The sequence below is a fragment of the Bombyx mori genome, chromosome 17, assembly GCF_030269925.1.
Source record: "Bombyx mori chromosome 17, ASM3026992v2".
Lineage (NCBI taxonomy): Eukaryota > Metazoa > Arthropoda > Insecta > Lepidoptera > Bombycidae > Bombyx > Bombyx mori.
The window spans coordinates 11954287-11973781 of NC_085123.1; the positions used below are offsets into that span (position 1 = coordinate 11954287).

General features: G+C 36.5%; 1 protein-coding gene across 1 annotated transcript in view; it reads left to right on the forward strand.

The window, feature by feature from the left end:
* Window positions 1-3801: 3801 nt before the first annotated feature.
* The window catches only part of LOC105842473 (uncharacterized), a 45919-nt gene continuing 30225 nt past the window's right edge, over window positions 3802-19495 (forward strand). The window contains exons 1-2 of the mRNA XM_038016938.2: window positions 3802-4306; window positions 6913-7134. Of these exons, the coding sequence (XP_037872866.1) occupies window positions 7043-7134 (92 nt within the window). The 5' untranslated portion in view covers window positions 3802-4306; window positions 6913-7042. The remainder of the gene's footprint in view (window positions 4307-6912; window positions 7135-19495) is intronic.

A 19495-nucleotide genomic window follows, 5' to 3' on the forward strand; every position in this document is an offset into this window, starting at 1 on the left:
CACGTTATTATTAGCTTGGTTTGTATTTATGAAATCTTTGATCGTGATTTTAACCCACTTTAAAGAGTCGCACACTTATTAAAGACCTACGCCATTACAATCATTTAATTGTTCAATTATCTTGATCAGGATCTTCAGAATTAATGACGGTGGATTATTAAATTAGTGTAGTTGTCTTGTGCCATGTACGCGTCTGCTGTCTTCCTTGGATGTAATAGCCGATTCTTCTAAATCGAACACTAATTCTCCGTGAAAACTTTTATAGAACCTACTATTGGATAAAAGAACTTTAATTCTCAAATTTGACAGGAAGAGCTCTGTCTACTGATGATGTTAGGTTTTAGAGATTAGATTACGATACAAATCATAGAGCGACCTAATAACACTTTTTCAGAGATAATGAATATTAAAAACTATTCTTCCTTATTATTATTACTTACTAAACTATTCCCACTAATCCTATTGTTCCATTAATAAGTACGAAACGTCTTTTCAATAAAACTTTTTTATGAATAAGTCTGAAGTTGTTACTTTATCAGAAAAATGTGTCATTCAGAGAAAAGATATTACTACACAACGTAACAATTTGACTTCCAAGATTAACAGAATGCCACATTGCGTTGTCATTATATTACCATAGCTATTTATTGGCTTTAAAGCAACTAACCTTCTTTATACGTTATAATGTACTCCTATTACAGACTCACGTACTCATCTTCTCGGATATCGGAGTAGTTGACTCAGTACATCACTACGTTATTTACGATTAACTTTTTTTTCTTCGTGAAATGGAATGGAATGAAAGCAAATCGAATGACATGAGGTGAATTATAAAATTTACTATGAATTTAACACCATTATGTACCTACCTATCTACATTTATCTCATTTAAATATCATGGGGTGAAAGCACGGCGAAAGGCTATTTGGCGACATTTATCTTTGTAATTCAAGGTCCGTTTTATTTGGTATCAGCATCAACAGTTCGATATTTTTAATTGACTTTCAAATAGCCTAAAAAGTTTTTTTTATTAACTACCCACCTTTCTTTCTTCAAGTTCGAGTCTGTTTGACTGTGTTGACTGCGTTGTAATTGAGGCTCGCAGCGAAAAAAGTAAATTTGTATTGCCCACACTTAACCTAGCTCAGCTCAAGATCCGGACTAGACTCTCCACCATTTGCCTGCGAAGGATTCTTGAATACTTTGGCCACATTGCAAGGAAAGATAGTGACAACTTGGAGAAATTGGTTGGTCACTGGAAAGGTCGAGGGCAAGCGACCAAGAGGCAGGAACCCGACCCGTTGGACGGACCAGATTCGTGCAGCCCTTAATACCACAGTGCACGATGCTCTGCCCTCAGCTGCAGATAGGAACAGATTGCGGTGCATTATAAAAAACAAACTGTTTCAACGCCATGACCACGACCCTCAGTAATGAGGAAACCGACCCAAGGAGGAGGAGGAGATGACGCTTTAAGATGAAAAAAGAGAAGTATATAAATATTCATCACCCTTGCAGCTTTTGCATTATACTTTGTTCTTAATCCACGGAATCAGTGTTCATTGTAGAACTAATCAAGTAATCGATTTAATTGATTTATCGCAACATTATCATTCACATTCCATGTCTCAAGACTAATTAGTTAAATTTTAAAACTTTTTTGCTTAAATAATTGTTATGCTGAATGCTAATTAAAACTTTTCTGCAACTATTTTCGATGTAGGTAGGTGGTATTTAAAATGAAAAAAAAAAACAAACGTGTGGCACTCGGGAACTGCCGCGGTAAAGCTATGAGTGAGGGGTGTTAGGTTTTTTTCGTTACGGAATTTCATGATTCGGTCACCGCGCTCAAGGCCCGCGATAAAAGCTATGCAATAGCTTAATAATTTAGTTCTTCAGGTTTCAACAATATTGTAAAACTTCGACTATAACTGTCACTACGAAATTCTATACGAATTCTAAGAAGAAAAATCCCAGTTTGTTCGTTTGGTTCCAGTAAATTATAATTCAAAATAGCGTAACGAGAGCACAGATTTATAATTTTTTATTTTATTTTTTTATTGCATAAATGGGTAGACGAGCTCACAGCGCACCTGGTGTTAAGTGGTTACCGGAGTTCATAGACATCTACAACGTAAATGCCGCCACCCACCTTAAGATATGAGTTCTATGGTCTCAGTATAGTTACAACGGCTGGCCCACCCTTCAAACCGAAACGCATTGCTGCTTCACGGCAGAAATAGGCAGGGTGATGGCACCTACCCGTGCCGACTCACAAGAGGTCCTACCACCAGTAATAACGCAAATGATAATTTTGCAGGTTTGATTTTTATTAGACGATGTTATTCCTTCGCCGTGGAAGTCAATTGTGAAAATTTGTTAAGTACGTGTTATTAGAAAATTAGAAAAATATTTATTTAGAAAAATAGATTAGAAAAATAGGTGCTCGCCTGCGGGATTCGAACACCGTTGCATCGCTCAACACAAATGCATCAGACGTCCTATCCTTTAGGCCTCGACCACAAAGCTGTAACTAGAAGATATTATATACTGAAAAGTGCTTAAATATTAATTTCCAATATAAATCATACGGACTCACTGATCGTAAGTTGTTGCTTATGGACATCAGCAATTATAAAAAATACGTTAAACTTTGTTTCCAAACTTGTTTGTTGAAAGAAATTTCATAGCATTTGGAACAACGTAGGCGAGGAGATTTTGATGTCTTAAAATGTACTATTCATTATTGGCTTGCCTTCTTTTGCCCTGATTTGTCATTGGGTGTGCTGAAACTTTGAGGATAGCACCTTTACCTCCACCAGCTGAATAGGTCGTAAATCCAGGACAGATCGATCACCAAATAAGGTTTAGTTAAGTTAAGAACCCTTGGATAAGCGGTTTCTTCGTCCTCTGTGTGGTGGATGATCATTGATGCTCATAGACATGCAGCTTAACTTTAAAACGACATTTATGAAATACCTTAACCATCAGAACTCTCAAGACTACGGACACAAAAGTCCTTATCAAAGTCGTTTCCGTTTTAAAATATCTTCTTCAATACAGCTAAACATGAATTGAAAACCCGCAATGCTGTAATCTCTATGGTTACTTCGCAAAAAAAAACTATTTCGTATCTTATTCTTAAGCTTTCAATATGGTTTGCTTGTTTTAGGAATCCTTAAATTCCTTGAATATATACAAATAATGGATTGCAATATTTTTTAGGAAAATAAATAATAAATAGAGATAGCTTATTAATTAATTGCCTTATATCAATTGTTATATTAATTGCAAATGTTATCGGAATAATTTGACTTGCATTAGAATAGAAAAGTTTCTTACGAAAAGTTATGCCTTGTCGATGTAACGCTAAGTATACTTATTTTGTGTTATAACTTCACAATTATCGAACCTACGAAAAAAAAATTGAAGTGGTGACCACGTAATTTATCGACAAACAGACTAGCAATATTTTGTTAATATATAAAATTTGTTATCGATAAAATAACTAATTGCAGTGCAGTGTGCAACGTGTAATGAGGTGGCTATCGACTTTTTTCCTCCCCGCCCACAGCGGGCGCCCAATCGACCTTTAGTGATGCGTTACTATCCAAATTAACCATGTCGATAAACCAAAAACCAGATAATTTGTGTCAAGCAAAAGTAACGTACCTACATAACTTTCGTTAAATTAATTTTAGGTATGCACAAGAAAATTTATTTTTATTAAATTATTTTAAAACTGATAACTAAAATGTTACTATTTTTTTTAGGATTGTATAACAAATAACCAATATTAACAATCTATTGTTCAGATTTTTTCTTTCAAATATCTGTTCAATTAATTCATCATTTTTTTACAAACGAACTCAAACATGTCTAGTATGTCAATTTTCAATGGATTTTGTTTGTTCAGTTTTTTTGTATAATAACTTACTTTATTTGATTATTTACAATAAAAAATGGTTCTCTCAGCAAAAAGCGTTTAATTCGTTTCAGTATTTCATTAGCAAATAAAGGAAACATAGCACTTTCAACCGAAAAATCGTTCTAGACCATCGACATAACCCCCAAATGTTCAACACTGTTCAAGCCGCTTCGTTTTCCCACTTTCGCTGGGGTTCAGTTTGGCTGCGGAGAGCGCGCGCAGCGGACATCGCTTTAAGCAACCATAATCAAACGAAACCCTTCATTGTTCGACATTAGTCACACGCGAATCCTCAATAAAAAAATTAACGCTATTTGTTTGATTCAAAGAAAAAACAAAAATGTGAATTAAGACCAAAAGAAAAACAGTGAAACAATCGTGAGTATGATTTTGTTAAAATTAATGCTTGTGATTCACGCTAATCGTAGAGTGAATCGATTAGAATAATCTAACTTTTGTTGTTTGACTTTTTTATTATTGGTTCTTTGTTTTTTGGCTACTGTGAGGTATGTGTGACCCAGATTTTTAACAAATTTTTTTGAAATATAAACGGTTTAATATGTACCTCCGCGGTATCCATAAATGGATGTTGCATGTTTTTATTTTTTCTAAATCGCGGTTAATAAAAAATGAAAATTGTAAACGCAAGATTTAACCGTAAAAGTGGTTTTAATTACATAAACGCATAATAAACCTTTTTAATTACAATTATGTTTTATTTAAACACCATTTTATATTACAAACTAAAAGTATTTATAGATTCCAACCAACTTCTTACACAACAAGACATTAACGTAAATAATTATTTAAAAAATGCCATTGGTTCGAAATTTGAAATTCTTACAGGTATTGCCAGCCCGTACGAATACACAAATGTCCTGTCTATTTCTGCCGTAGCAGTCTTTCGTTCTAGTTTGAAGGGTAGCACAATCCTTGTACAATATAATTACGACTTCCGCCTCTTTTCTCAAGATAAATGGCAGCGTTTCCGTTATTCGTTATATGGGCTTTCGTAACCACTTAATACCAAGTTGGCCGCAACCTCGTCAACCCTTTGTCAAAGTGGGCGGTAATTAATATTTATTTATATCAAATAAATAAAGTTAACATCGAATAATGGCATAATTTTTACAATAAAAAGATTTTCTTATCAATCATCAAAAGTACAGAAAAAAAAAACAAAAACGTGAAAAGTCTCGTTAGCATTCGGCAATCTTTAAAAATGAGCTTAACGCGAAAGCTTTCATCAATCACGAAAGCTAGACTCGACAAAAAACAATTTCGCTCTGATGTAGGAAATATCGGAGCGACGACCAAATTACAATTTTCACAACGATCCATCACTTTTTACTTTTACCATATAGGTACCTAATAGGGACGTTTATTTTTTGCAAATTAGTAGTTTTATTAATTGATCGCACTAGATGGTTGGAAGAGCTCACGAATCGCTTAGTATTAGACGCTTATCACCTTGGGACACGAAGCAAACCTCTTGTGTCACTAAACTTGTGATCGAAATTTCAATTGTAGCAATGTAATTGTTTTGTTCCAATGGGAAAACGTGTGTGCTTCGTGGCAGAAATAGGCAGAATAATGACACCCGGACATGCTCGCACGTGGCAGCCCTAGCAAGAGTAGTTGCTTCGCCAAATCTACCACCGGTTCGGAATCGCGACCCACTGAAAAGACCCGACGAGAACTAAGTCCATTGTGTATATGGGCTATGCAGTCAAACTCCAGTGCTTGGGGTACCTAAAAGGGCAAGGAACCTATCGTGTCACGCCGCTTTCTCGAAGAAGCTAATTAATAAACAAAATAAAACCCAAACGTCTTGCCAATACGCTTATTGTTGTTTAATAATCACTTAATAATTCAATTGCGAACTACTTGTAATTCGTGGACTAATAAAGATCAGTCTAAATATATCTACAATACCAAAGTATAAAGTCAACTTTAATAATATTTTCAAACTATTCACATCGTCATAACGCCCATAAATTGCTAGATGCACAAACTTCTGTTTCATACTTCAAGCACTCCAAACTTAAAACTTCCACTGGTGTTCAAACTGTGTTACTTCAGATTTTTCTCTACAAGCGCTTTTTTATTGCCCTTGTAAGCAGATGAGCATTCGGCTCATCTCCTGCCTTTTTTCACCTTTTGATAATAGTAGTTCGAAATGAATATTTGATAATGCTAGTAATTTATTTAAAGCCAGAGAACATATTTTCACGTTCCAAGCCTGACCGATTTTCAGTAAGCAGGCTATCATAGCATTACGTCGAAAACTCGACTTTTTTAACGCAATTATTCAAATAAAACTACACTTATAGTTCCGATTTTTTTCAACCCTGTGTAAGCGGTTTCTTAAGGGATTATAGGAGAATATTTCAAAGCGAAATTCTACAGATTCTACAGCTTACATTTCGCGAGAACTTCATAAAATTTAGCTTTTTATTTATTGCTTAGGTGTGTGGACGAGCTCACGGCGCACCTGGTGTTAAGTGGTTACCGGAGCCCATAGACATCTACATCCTAAATGCCGCCACCCACCTTGAGATATGAGTTCTAAGGTCTCAGTATAGTTACAACGGCTGCCCCACTCTTCAAACCAAAACGCATTACTGCTTCACAGCTGAAATAGGCAGAGTGGTGGTACCTACCCGTGCGGACTCACAAGAGGTCCTACCACCAGTAATTACGCAAATTATAATTTTCGGGTTTGATTTTTATTACACGATGTTATTCCTTCACCGTTGAAGTCAATCGTGAACATTAAAATTTGTTGAGTAAGTAGTTAATTAGAAAAATTGGTACCCGCCTGCGGGATTCGAACACCGTTGCATCGCTAAACACGAATACACCGGACGTCTTAGGCCACGACGACGACAAATCTACGCACGACTACGACTACGACGCACGACCTACCCGTGTGGACCCACAAGAAGTGCCACCAGTATAAAAGCTCGGCTTATTGTCCTCAGGTGAGGAGTACATTCTCCTCGGCGACCAGATGAGCAGTTTCAGCGTTGAGTGGCCCTCGATTACGCCTCGAAAATTGCTCCCCACGGTAGTCCAGCGCGCGCGTACATCGCCTACCACAAGCTCGCCGGCATGGACGGTCAGACCGTCACGCCACCGGCTGACTGCGAGTGCGGCGTACACCCGTCAGGTTTCTACCTACTCGCGACCTTGCTGCTCACCAGGTATTTGTACTTTTCCATCTCATTAATTCACTCAATGTGTTTTCGATTGTACCATACCACCTATTACGAGCTGGGGCTTAGGATTAATTTGGAACGCCTTGTGGTGACCGGTAAAATAGAGGGGAAAAGGCCTAAGGGTAGAGGTCTCAAACGATGGTCGGACCAAATAGCGGAGGAACTGGGGATACCTGTCAGCGACGCACTCCACCGAGCTACAAAACGGGATCGATGGAGACAGCTGGTTGACGGACTCGGACGGAGTCACGATCCTCAGCAGTGAGGGACCGTTCGAAGAGAGAGAGAGAGAGAGAGTGTGGTTTCGTGGGGCACCGGATAGAAACGCAGTTCCTTATTATAAAAATATTAATTTTAAGTTCCATTCGAGGTGTAAAGAAAATAATTATTCGGGTATACATTTTTTATTACGATTTTTTTATTGATAAAAAAAATACTACCTTACAAAGTGATCAACTTTATTTTACTCACAATGATTTATAAAAAATATATAATAATAATATACAAAGAAACAGCTATTTATATGAATAATAATAATAACCGTCATCACGTAGACTGTACATTAGACACTGTATAGCCATTATACTAAGACTATACATAAATAATAAAAAGCTTACGTTATGCACGTTTTTTCCCGGTTAGGGTACCCCTCGATTTTGTTTCGAATAAAACTATTATATACAGTCCATAGATAATAAATACAGTGAAATACAGTCTTCATATCGTTTATGTCACGCTTTTATAGTTGTTTCGACTACAATGTTCCAGAATATTCGCAATTGAAGTAGGGCATTCGAACACGATAGAATTGAAACATTCGAGAATCTTGTAGGCGTTCCAACATCCGTTTTTTGCTATCTAACCACATATGGTGTTACTCGTGTCAGCATAACACTACTTTAGATGATTTTTTTAATAAAAATTCTTCTAAGATTGTGCCAAGAATTTTATAGTTTATTTATTGCTTAGACCTACAACATAGTTCTACAACAGATCTACAACATAAATACCGCCACCCACTTTAAGATATGAGTTCTAAATCCTCACTCAGTATAGTTAAAACGGCTCCCCCACCCTTCAAGCCGAAACGCATTACTGCTTCACGACAGAAATAGGCAAGATGGTGGTACCTACCTGTGCCGACTAAATATATTTTACTAACACCAAAATACAAATTGTGCTTATTGTTCAGGTTAATTATGAAGCCGCAATGAAAAGTAAAGTAAAGAATGTCGCATCACTTGAGATCATTGACGTTGTTTTTTTAAATTGATACATTGCGCGTATCACAATTAACATTCTAAAAATATCTTAAGATACACACTTTCTTTTGCTACCCAGAAAACCTAATTAATATACGATGTATCAAAGGAATCTGTCAAAAAAACCTCATCAGAAATTCACAAAGAACCGCCTTCGCAAAATTTGTAACGGAAAATGGAAGCTCCTCAATTAGTCATACAGCCTGTCGTATACTAAGTGTTCTAAGAAAAAACACCCGAACGAATTAATGGGCGTAACTTGGCTTTATTAATCACCGGCTTCGTTTAGAATACTGATAAATTATTGATATTTTTGTATGCTGAGACAATTTATCGTTTAAAATTGATCGATTCTCGAATTATATTAGGAATAGTGAACCGTGACGCTATTCGCATTTCTGTAGCCAAAAAATCGTACATTTCATGTGTCACCTAAAATTTTAACTTAATAAAAATTGTTTCAAAAGTAATTTAATATCTTGTTACAATGAAGACCGACTTCAAAGGTTTTTCGTCTTCAATACGATCACGCTCCGCGTCTTAAGACCTCAAGAGTACGCTTTTACGAGATTGCGCGGATGAAATTTTCATACCAACGTTTTATATTCGTTCTCTGTGTCAAGAACAAATAGCTCTCGTAAAATAGCGCTTACGTAACCGAGCCCCGTAAATTTAAGAGGTACAACTCGTAAACAAAAGGGTTTCGGTGTTATTCAGCACGTTCACTGCGTTAGCTCTGTGTGTTTAGTGCGAGTTTTTTGGTGGTAGGACCTCTTGTGAGTCCGCGCGGGGGGGTACCACCGCCCTGCCTATTTCTGCCGTGAAGCAGTAATGCGTTTCGGTTTGAAGGGTGGGGCAGCCGTTGTAACTATACTGAGACCTTAGAACTTATATCTCAAGGTGGGTGGCGCATTTACGTTGTGGATGTCTATGGGCTCCAGTAACCACTTAACACCAGGTTGGCTGTGAGTTCGTCCACCAATCTAAGCAAAAAAAAAAAAATTTTTAATTTCACGACCCACACAAATAACTCTATACGAATTTAAGTTAACTTTCACGCGATCGAGAAGTTAAAAAACTCGCACTGTGCACACTGGAAGAAAACTAACTTGCCGTGAAGTATGCGTCGTATATTGCCGGTATTAATGATACCGGTTTTGCGTTACTACTGATACCTTCCGTATTAGGTTCGAACTTCAGAGCTCGGTAAAGACATGGAAACTAATAAAAATAATAGAAGTAATCAATAGGTTACATCTTAGTGTTTGTAGAGTTATCGTAGAACGGGGTTCTTTGTTATATTTAAACAATCATGAGCATTACTGAAAGCCGATAATTTAAAAGGAAAATATTTCTCTATATTAAGATTTAATATAATATTACAAAATAAAAACAAAGTCTTTCCAAACTTGTAAAATAGTTTTTTTCATTCTTAATCGTAATCATAGTAATACACTAGAGAAGCAAAACAGCAATCCTTTAATCATATCTTTAAAACTGGGGCATAAATCATTCTAAATTGCATGTTCAGACATATTTCACCATGTAACTAACATAACATATACATAACAAGTAACTTATAGATTTCTTTTACTATTTTTAATAAGATTATTCAACCAACTTTAAAACGACAAGAACCAATATCTAGTTAATAATTTTCCAATAAAAAAATAATTAACTTTCTAGTCATCAAACTAACAACAGTAAAACTAAGAGACGCGCTATCTTAAGATAGAGGGTACGTCCAAATGATTCTCGTGTCGCAGTGTAGTGAAATAATTACGAGTCTGTGGGTTGTCCTCGTGCGGGTGGTCTGTGGAAACAAATTCTTCGTACTTTTTACTGGTGGTAAGACCTCTTGTGAGTCCGCACAGGTAGGTACCACCACCCTACCTATTTATGTCGTGAAGCAGTAATGCGTTTCGGTTTGAAGAGTGGGGTAGCCGCTGTAACTATACTGAGACCTTAGAGAACTTATATCCCAAGGTGAGTGGCGCATTTACGTTGTAGATGTCTATGGGCTCCAGTAACCATTTAACACCAGTTGGGCTGTGAGCTCGTCCACTCATCCAGGCAATAAAAAAAACAATTTATAAAAAAAAAACTTGTGCAAATTGAACACATTTGAAAATAGTCAAATAAAATAGTTATTAATTTTTTGACTGTCCGGAAACATATTATTATAAATCTAACGACGCATTGGACGCAAAACAAGTAAAATAACACTATAAACATCAAAATAACGCCACTCAATAAAATAATACAATAGCCGAATGTAGACGTAGAGAGCCATCAACACAGTGCATGGGTTGGAGTGTACTGCGGACAACACAGTGCACGGGTTGAAGTGTACTTTAAAAGGTATTGCGTAGAATGGTTTTATGCATTGGTGAAATTTATCTATATTATTAGAGGCGACTTCCTCTTAAGTCAAAGTCGATGGGCGGAGCCATTGACGACGAGCACTCACGTGGACTCGTGACGTCATCTGGAGGGGTAACTCGTCATCTGGAGGGGCAACCGACCGACCAGCGGGGACATCACGCCACCTCGGATCACTTTTGCTGGAAGCGCGCGCAGCGTTCACTTGTCTTAGATTTAATATTCCGTGTCGATCGTTCCAACCCACTTTTATATTTTTTATTTATTCAAATTATTAAGCCGTTGCTAAAATCAGAAGTGGGATAGGGCTTGTGCCCTATCCGCTTTTGGGTTATCCTGGCGTACAGTTTATTTTTAAAATTTGCATTAAATTAACAACGTAATGACCGATATACGTGTAACTGGAAGCAGGGTAGGAGGACGCTCGCATTCGCCGAATGTTCGAGACCAATATTGGAGAATAATATTGGCGCGTTTAATTGCTTAAAACTCAAAAGTGAACGTTGCGCGTGAGTCGAGCCCGCTAGGGTCGCAGATAGAAGACGCACGTCCCTCGACCGCGGACGGTGGTGGCGCCGGACCCGTGGTGGCGTTGGGAATCACATCACTGCCGCCGTCAGAGTCCCGCGCGTAGGACGCTACAGACAGGATCATCGGAGCATTAAGTGCACTGTCCAAAGTAAGGTCGAACCATTTTTATATTTCTAATTTTGACCCCAGCGTTAATGATATCGATTCTTGGTGCGAAGTAGATTTTTTTTGTCGGATACCCTCTTATGAAATGTAATAAATCACCAAGTAACTAGCTCAACGACTTTATCACAACCGACCTTACGGTCTATTTTTATTGACGCGATAGAACATGCTGGAGACTGAATGCTCAGTTTCGATGGGTGGAAATAACATTCGAAGGGTTCAAAATGTTACTAGTCGGCACACTCCATCAATACGTCAATTAGACAACAGTCCGACTGTCCAGGTCGGTGATCATGCAAACGGGACGCCGTGTTGTTCCATCGCCGTGTCGATTGTACCCGCGTTTGAGAATAGATGTAAAATAGTTCCACCACGCGTTGTGACAATAAAAAGGCAACTACCACATCAGCACGGAAGTTAACCGAATCCATTAGATTCGTAAATTCAGATCGAGCTCATGGTTACTTTATTTCTAAGTTTTACCCTGCCGTGCAATACATAGACACATTGTGTAAGGAAGTAGAATGGACTAGATCCTTAACTGGGAAGGCACTGAGTATTTGTCACGAGTTTTGGGCTGTCTTAAGAGTGATGAGCGTACTTGGTTACACGTGTGATTGTCTAGTGACCGGACGTGGGGTAACTTCGTAAAAGACTTTAAGCCGTTGTGTCCGCGAAAGTTAGAGTATGCCAATATTCTTTATAATGCTATGCAATTAGCATCAGATTGCTTTGCCTCATACGTCGAGTGCGCCAGGAGATCGTTGCTCTGTATTAAGATGGTCAGAGGTCTGACTGACAAACTCGGAACTTTAATAATGATACGGGGCATAATGGGCCCTCTGGTTGACTCGCGAACGCTAGTCTACAGATTCACGAGTTGATTTAATTTTTGGTGGAGGTCAGGTTAGGCCGAGTCCTCGTAGGGTTCAGGCACTAGTTGAGTCACCAGTGACGCGTAATGTCAAACATTCTTGGGGTTGACTGCATGCTTCCAGAGATTTACGTGGTAACATAGTTCACGTAGATGTTGTAACGTGGTAACATAGTTCACGCAGAGATTTACGTGGTAACATAGTTCACGTAGATGTTGTAACGTGGTAACATAGTTCACGCAGAGATTTACGTGGTAACATAGTTCACGTAGATGTTGTAACGTGGTAACATAGTTCACGCAGAGATTTACGTGGTAACATAGTTCACGTAGATGTTGTAACGTGGTAACATAGTTCACGCAGAGATTTACGTGGTAACATAGTTCACGTAGATGTTGTACCGTGGTAACCTAGTTCACGTATATGTTATGACGTGGTAACAAAGTTCACGTAAAGGTGTGACGTGGTAACGCAGTTCACGTTACGAGTGTATTAGCTTGACATGTTAACTTGGCCATGTCAACCAGACTTTACTCTCACAGTATATTATACACCCGATATGGTAACAGTGCCGTGTCGTCAGTACATCTAACGTAACTCAACAAGAGCCTACTATACATGAACACACTGAAATGTGATGTAAAATGCTCACAAGAACTACTAACTTTTACTAATGGTTCATGGTACCAAAATCATGATTGTAATGCAAACAATCTATTTCTATGACGATATCATAGAACACCCCGATAGCAACGCTGTGCACACAGTGAGTCCTGCATCGTCAGAGATTGAAGACGGTCATGACATCGAGGTGAACGTGGACGTCCACCAGTCAGGAGAGGCCGTATTAGAGGCGACTTCCTCTTAAGTCAAAGTCGATGGGCGGAGCCATTGACGACGAGCACTCACGTGGACTCGTGACGTCATCTGGAGGGGTAACTCGTCATCTGGAGGGGCAACCGACCGACCAGCGGGGACATCACGCCACCTCGGATCACTTTTGCTGGAAGCGCGCGCAGCGTTCACTTGTCTTAGATTTAATATTCCGTGTCGATCGTTCCAACCCACTTTTATATTTTTTATTTATTCAAATTATTAAGCCGTTGCTAAAAATATATATAAAAATGAATTGCTGTTCGTTAGTCTCGCTTAAACTCGAGAACGGCTTGACCAATTTGGCTAATTTTGGTCTTGAACTATTTGTGGAAGCCAAGAGAAGGTTTAAGAGGTAAATAAATATGAAAATGCTGGCAATTAAATAAAAATAACAATTTTGTTTTTCTTTTGATTCGTCCTCCGTCGGACGGATTCCTTTTGTTTGTTTTAAGTTTATGTTATACAAAAGTTTAGGTCTTTTATGTATCGATTGAGGCACTACGGAGTTTGCCAGGTCAGCTAGTAAAATATAAAAATCGATTATATGAAAACTTTCAAGTTTTATTTATTTATTTCAAGTATTGAAATGTAATGTTAATGCTATAATTAATTTTCAAATTATTGATACCCAAAAGGATAATTGTTTTTTTTTTGTATTATATATTTTGAGTGATAATTTTAGTTTTTGCTATTGATATTATAAGATATTGCAAAACCCTTTCAAAAATAAAGAAGTTACAAAAATTAATAAAATTGGAAACGGAAATTGAAAAGTTCAATTAACAATTACAAATTGTATCAAAATATACTTTGTCATTTTGAATTGATTGATATGAATAAGATTGAATATGTTGACTCACCGGTGCCGATTTGATTTTTATTAAAAAAAGGTATGATAACTAGATTTAAAAAAAAAACAAACCCAAGTAAACTATTACATTTAAATCACTATAAATCTGCTGACTCGATCACTTAACACAGGATAAATTTGAATTATTAAACTTTTATTTTTAAATTATTTGTGTAAATATTCACATAAAATATCAACCTAATCCGACACTAGGTTTGTGTAAATATGATACGAAGGATACACGCTGTGATATTTTAGGCACTACATTGTTTTTGTGGATGGTATATAATTTTTATTGTTTTTTTTTATTTTTATGTTTTAACACCTGGTGCTAAGTGGTTACTGGTGCCCATAGACATCTACAACGTAAAGGCAACTTGCAAAATGCAAATGTAAAAATGAAAACTACTTTTCATGACGTTTAAACAAAATTAAATAAATAGACGGTAGTTATAATTCAACTTTAGTCCGTGATGACGATAACTGAATGAACTATTCAAAAACATCAGAAATAATATAAAATGCGAGATGCAAGCAGTAATAGTTATGCACGGGTCGCTAAAACCTGAGATAAAAATACTGGTTACTTATTTATTTTTCTCCAAATCAAATCAAATAAACACTTAACACACACAATCGATTTATTCACGACATTTACGCAGGCACTAACTCTTAACGACAGCTGTGACCCCGACGAGGTCTCGATGTGATTGACCTCTGAATCGTACAATCATTATCTCTCAGACTCAGGATCTAATAGGGAATTCTGATGAAATTCGATCGAACTGCCGATGTGGTTTGAACTAGTACAGATAATATTTCTGAAAATATTTCGTGTTTGCCAAAACTCCTACTAATAATAATTGTTCTTTATTATATTTAAAGTAGTCTTATATATGCAATATATATATATGCAAAGTTTGCTTAGCATGGAAACAAACTTTGCATATATTGTCAACAAGTTTATCTAAATGTGACGCGAGAATGAGCAGATGATGAACGATCTAGATTCCGGTAATTTGCGGTGGCTATCACAAAATTAAATAGAAAATAATTGAAATACAAATGTAATCATTACCAGAATGGAATCATTCGGCAATATATTCAGGAATGAGGAGATTTGCAGGAGAACCGAGGTTGCCGAAATGCCTGAATGATTGCGAGGTTGAAGTAGCAGTGGGCAAGGCATTTTGCTTGAAGAACAGATGGCCCAGCGCGGGTAGCCTTCCCACATTGTGTACCGACAGCTTGCAAAAGGGGGCGGGAATCCGCTGGATGCGGGCTGTGCAGAACAGATCTTTGTGGCGAATCTTGGATGAGACCTATGTCCAGCAGTGAATGTCTTTGGTTTGATCATGATTATATAATGTGCCACTTGTGTTTCGGAGCAGCACGGGATTGCATTACATATTAATCGGTTAATTTATTTCCTTAGATAGTTCTTGTCCATCTAATGGTTGTCTTAAAGAGATTGCTCTTAAAGATATGATCACCCATCGTATTTTTGCATTTATTCTTTTGCATTATAATTTATTAGCAGCCCTACATAAACAATAATGAGTATATTGAAATTTATATTAAATTCCAAATAAATACTAAATTAATTATATTAAAATAATAATATTAAATAATAAATAATAATAATTTAATAACTAAAATATATTATTAAAAGGAGTCCCTTTAGGCAAAGTTCCGAAGATACTGGCAGCGTTCCCCCTTTGAATAACTAGACTAATTCTTTGTCCAAGGTAGCTGCCACCTGTTTTGCATTTGTATTGATTTTATATTGGTGTAGAATAAAGCATACTCTACCCGTAGAGGCATCTTTCCACAAGATAATACGCAAATAAAAACTTTCGTGGTTTTTTTATTACATAGTGCTATTCCGTCATCCGGGTTTCATTCGTAAACACATGGGTAAGTACGTAATTGTTCAGAAAAACTGGTACTTGTCTACAGGGTTTGAAAACCGGCACAGTTGCGTTGCTTCATACGAGAACACCAGACGTCTCATTCTTAAAGCCAGGACGACTTGCTATTTCGTTAACAACGAAGTAATAACAATCACATCCGTCTAGCTCCACGTTATTGCGATACAATAGTCGGTACAACGAAATTCAATAAACTAGCGTTGTAAACCCGGTAGGTCTCTGAGACCACAAATGTTTTTGCGTAAAAGCATACGAACCATTATAAGACTACATAAATGAAGCTTCAATTTCATCTCACAATGTGGCATTTAAGTGTTTTAGCTCACGGCCTACCTGGTACCTAGTTACTGGAGCCCATAATCTGAATGTCACGACGACCTTGAGATGTGAGAGGTCAAATATTAAATTGTTTTTGATCGCTTCATTAGTCGTGTGATCATTAACTTAGCGGTATCTGGCAATATCGGATGCATGTATCAATTTATAACGTAACCATACAGACCAAAATGTAACATGTATATTTACTCAAATAGCCGTACTCGCCCGATTCGCTGGGCATTTAAAATTAACATTATTTATTGTCATTATTATTAGGGAGTCCAACACTCATAAAAATTAGCCTATCCATTAAGTACATCTACTTTCTACATGGATATCAAGTTTCAAGTCAATCGGATGCTTGGTCAGTAATTATAACGGAATATCCGTAAAAACCACTGTAGATTTATATATTAGTATAGATATAGATAGTATTATACAAAATTTCCAATAAAAAAGTAAATCGACTTCAATTAAAAAATCAAAAATGACTGGTCAAATCTTGATAAAATGGAACTACATAAGAAACAGCAGCTTTCAAACAAAAAAAGAATCATCAAAAACAACACATATAGTAAAAATTTCTGAGATAACACACGTTAATAATACGCTCTATCGATTCGACTGTATTTCTTGCAATACATACTAAAAGAGGAAAATTCTTTATTCTATAACAAATTACTGTCAACCCTATTTTACATACACAGGCAAGGTTACAGAAACTAAAAGCGTTTCTAGCTCAACACGTTAAAGCACTAAACTTTTATACGGGCCAAGCCTATTTTACCGATACAAAACTGTTTTAGGGTTCCCTTGGATTTTCATTTTCAATCTACACTTTCATAAATCGTACCAGTACATAGTTACAGCTGTGTATATTTTATTTACGTAAATAAAAGTAAATGTTTCGTTGTAATCCTTTATGCGTTCTTAAAGTTTTTGGTGAAATGAAAATCTGAATACAAGTTGACATTGTAATTCCTAACTAGTGGTCCCGCAGTAGTCGAAATTCGACTATAATTAATTGAAATTGTAAGTAATTATGATTCTATTTACAAAGACTATTATACTTCTATAATCACAAATTTCGCCAAGACTACACTATAGAAAAATATTAATAAAGACAAAGATTATTTAATCTATTCTCAATTTGACCACAGACGTCAAGAACAAAAGTTTGACAATAAATAAATAGTATGCATGCGTGTGTGCGTCAAATACATGGTAGTGTGTGTGATATTTTTTTTATTGATTTAATGTATTATTTAGGGCATAATTAAAAAAAATTATTAGCATTCTGCACTCCTTCTCTTTAATCTCTATAAGTGTGGGAAATTTCATACTCCTCCGTCCGTGCAATTTTCATAAAAAGGGGTACAAATTTTTTGCTTCACGTATTAATATGTAATTCCTAATATAGTATGATCAACTTTTGATAGCATTTTCAGTAATGATATTACATACGTTCACCAAAGTCGTAGTGGAGTGTGACCGGATTCCACTACATTGTTATGAAATCAGAACTAGGATTTTATTATTTACTAGCTGACCCGGCAGACTTCGTAGTGCCTCAATCGATAAATAAACAAACAAAAGGAATCCGTCCGACGGGGGACACATCAAAAGAAAAACAAAATTGTTATTTTAATTTAATTCCGAGCATTTTCATATTTATCAACCTTTTAAACCTTCCCTGGACTTCCACAAATAATTCAAGACCTAAATTAGCCAAATCGGTCCAGCCGTTCTCGAGTTTTAGCGAGACTAACGAACAGCAATTCATTTTTATATATATAGATAAAAATCAAGCCAAATTCAGCCTTAATGGTAAGTACTTATAAGTGCTAGGGAATATTATAAGCCCTTACGAGTACATACCACTATTTCTGCCGTGCAGCAATGATGCGTTTCTATTGTGTTTAAGAGAATCCTTGTGTTTTTTTTTGCTTCGATCGGTAAACGAGCTCACAGTCGACCTGGTGTTAAATGGTTACCGGAACTCATAGATATGAGTAGCGTAAATGTCGCCACCCATCTTGATACGTAAGTTTTAAATCTCAGTTTTACAGTACAACGGCTGCCCCACGCTTCACGATTCAAACCGAAATGCATTACTGCTTCACAGCAAAAATATGCAGAGTGGTCGTACTCCCTCGAGTGGGCTCATAAGACGCCCTACCACCAGTAAAAGGAATAAACAAAAAGCAATATCATACAAAAAAAATCTTTACTATAATTTTAATGCCATTTAAAAGCCCTAACTCTGTGTTATAAAAGCTTCGCGGTTACATAGCTTACGTAAACAAAGGGTGAACCTTTAGGCGTGCTTAAAATGAATTTCACCATTTGAAACAATAGAAACGTGTTGGGTATTATGTCAGACAAATGATTTTTCATATAGGTGCCTACTGTAATTTTTAACAGATTAAAAAAAAGTGGAAATTCTCAATACGACTGCTTTTTTTTAATATGATTTTCCTCAAAACTTTTTTTCTAGGAGAAATCATTCCGATGATGGATTTGGCAGCACCAGGTTTCCCGTGTGGTCTAATTTTAGTTTCATCAAGATTTGACTAGTAGTTTGAGTCGTGTTTATAATCTTATCCTATACCTTTAAACGAGCAATTCTTGTATATTAATATAACTATATATGTATATAATCTGAATCTCGGAAACGGCTCCAACGACTTTCATAAAATGTAGTATATAAGGAAATTTCGGGGGCGATAAATCGATCTAGCTACGATTTATTTTCAGAAAATGTTGTTTTATTCGTGTTTTCAATGATCAACTCTTCCCGACATCTATTGGCGAATAATAATACTATTTTTCTTAATTGAGAGCAACTAAACGCTTTAAAGACACAACAAGATGGCGTTATCAAAAAAAACCGAACAAAGCTCGGTCATCATCTAGTGCTTATTTAATTGACTGCGAAATACATTGATGATATTCTCAATTTATTTTATGAAACTCAGTTTTCTTCTTTGTTAATGTGTTGTGTTATAATATCCTAGAATTACACCATGAAGATTTTATTTACATCATGGACGTTATTATTAATTGGAACATCGTGGTTTTGGAGCGCCTCTATCTCACACATCTTTCCTAGGGTCAAGGAACTTCTAACTATAATATAATATTATTAATCATATC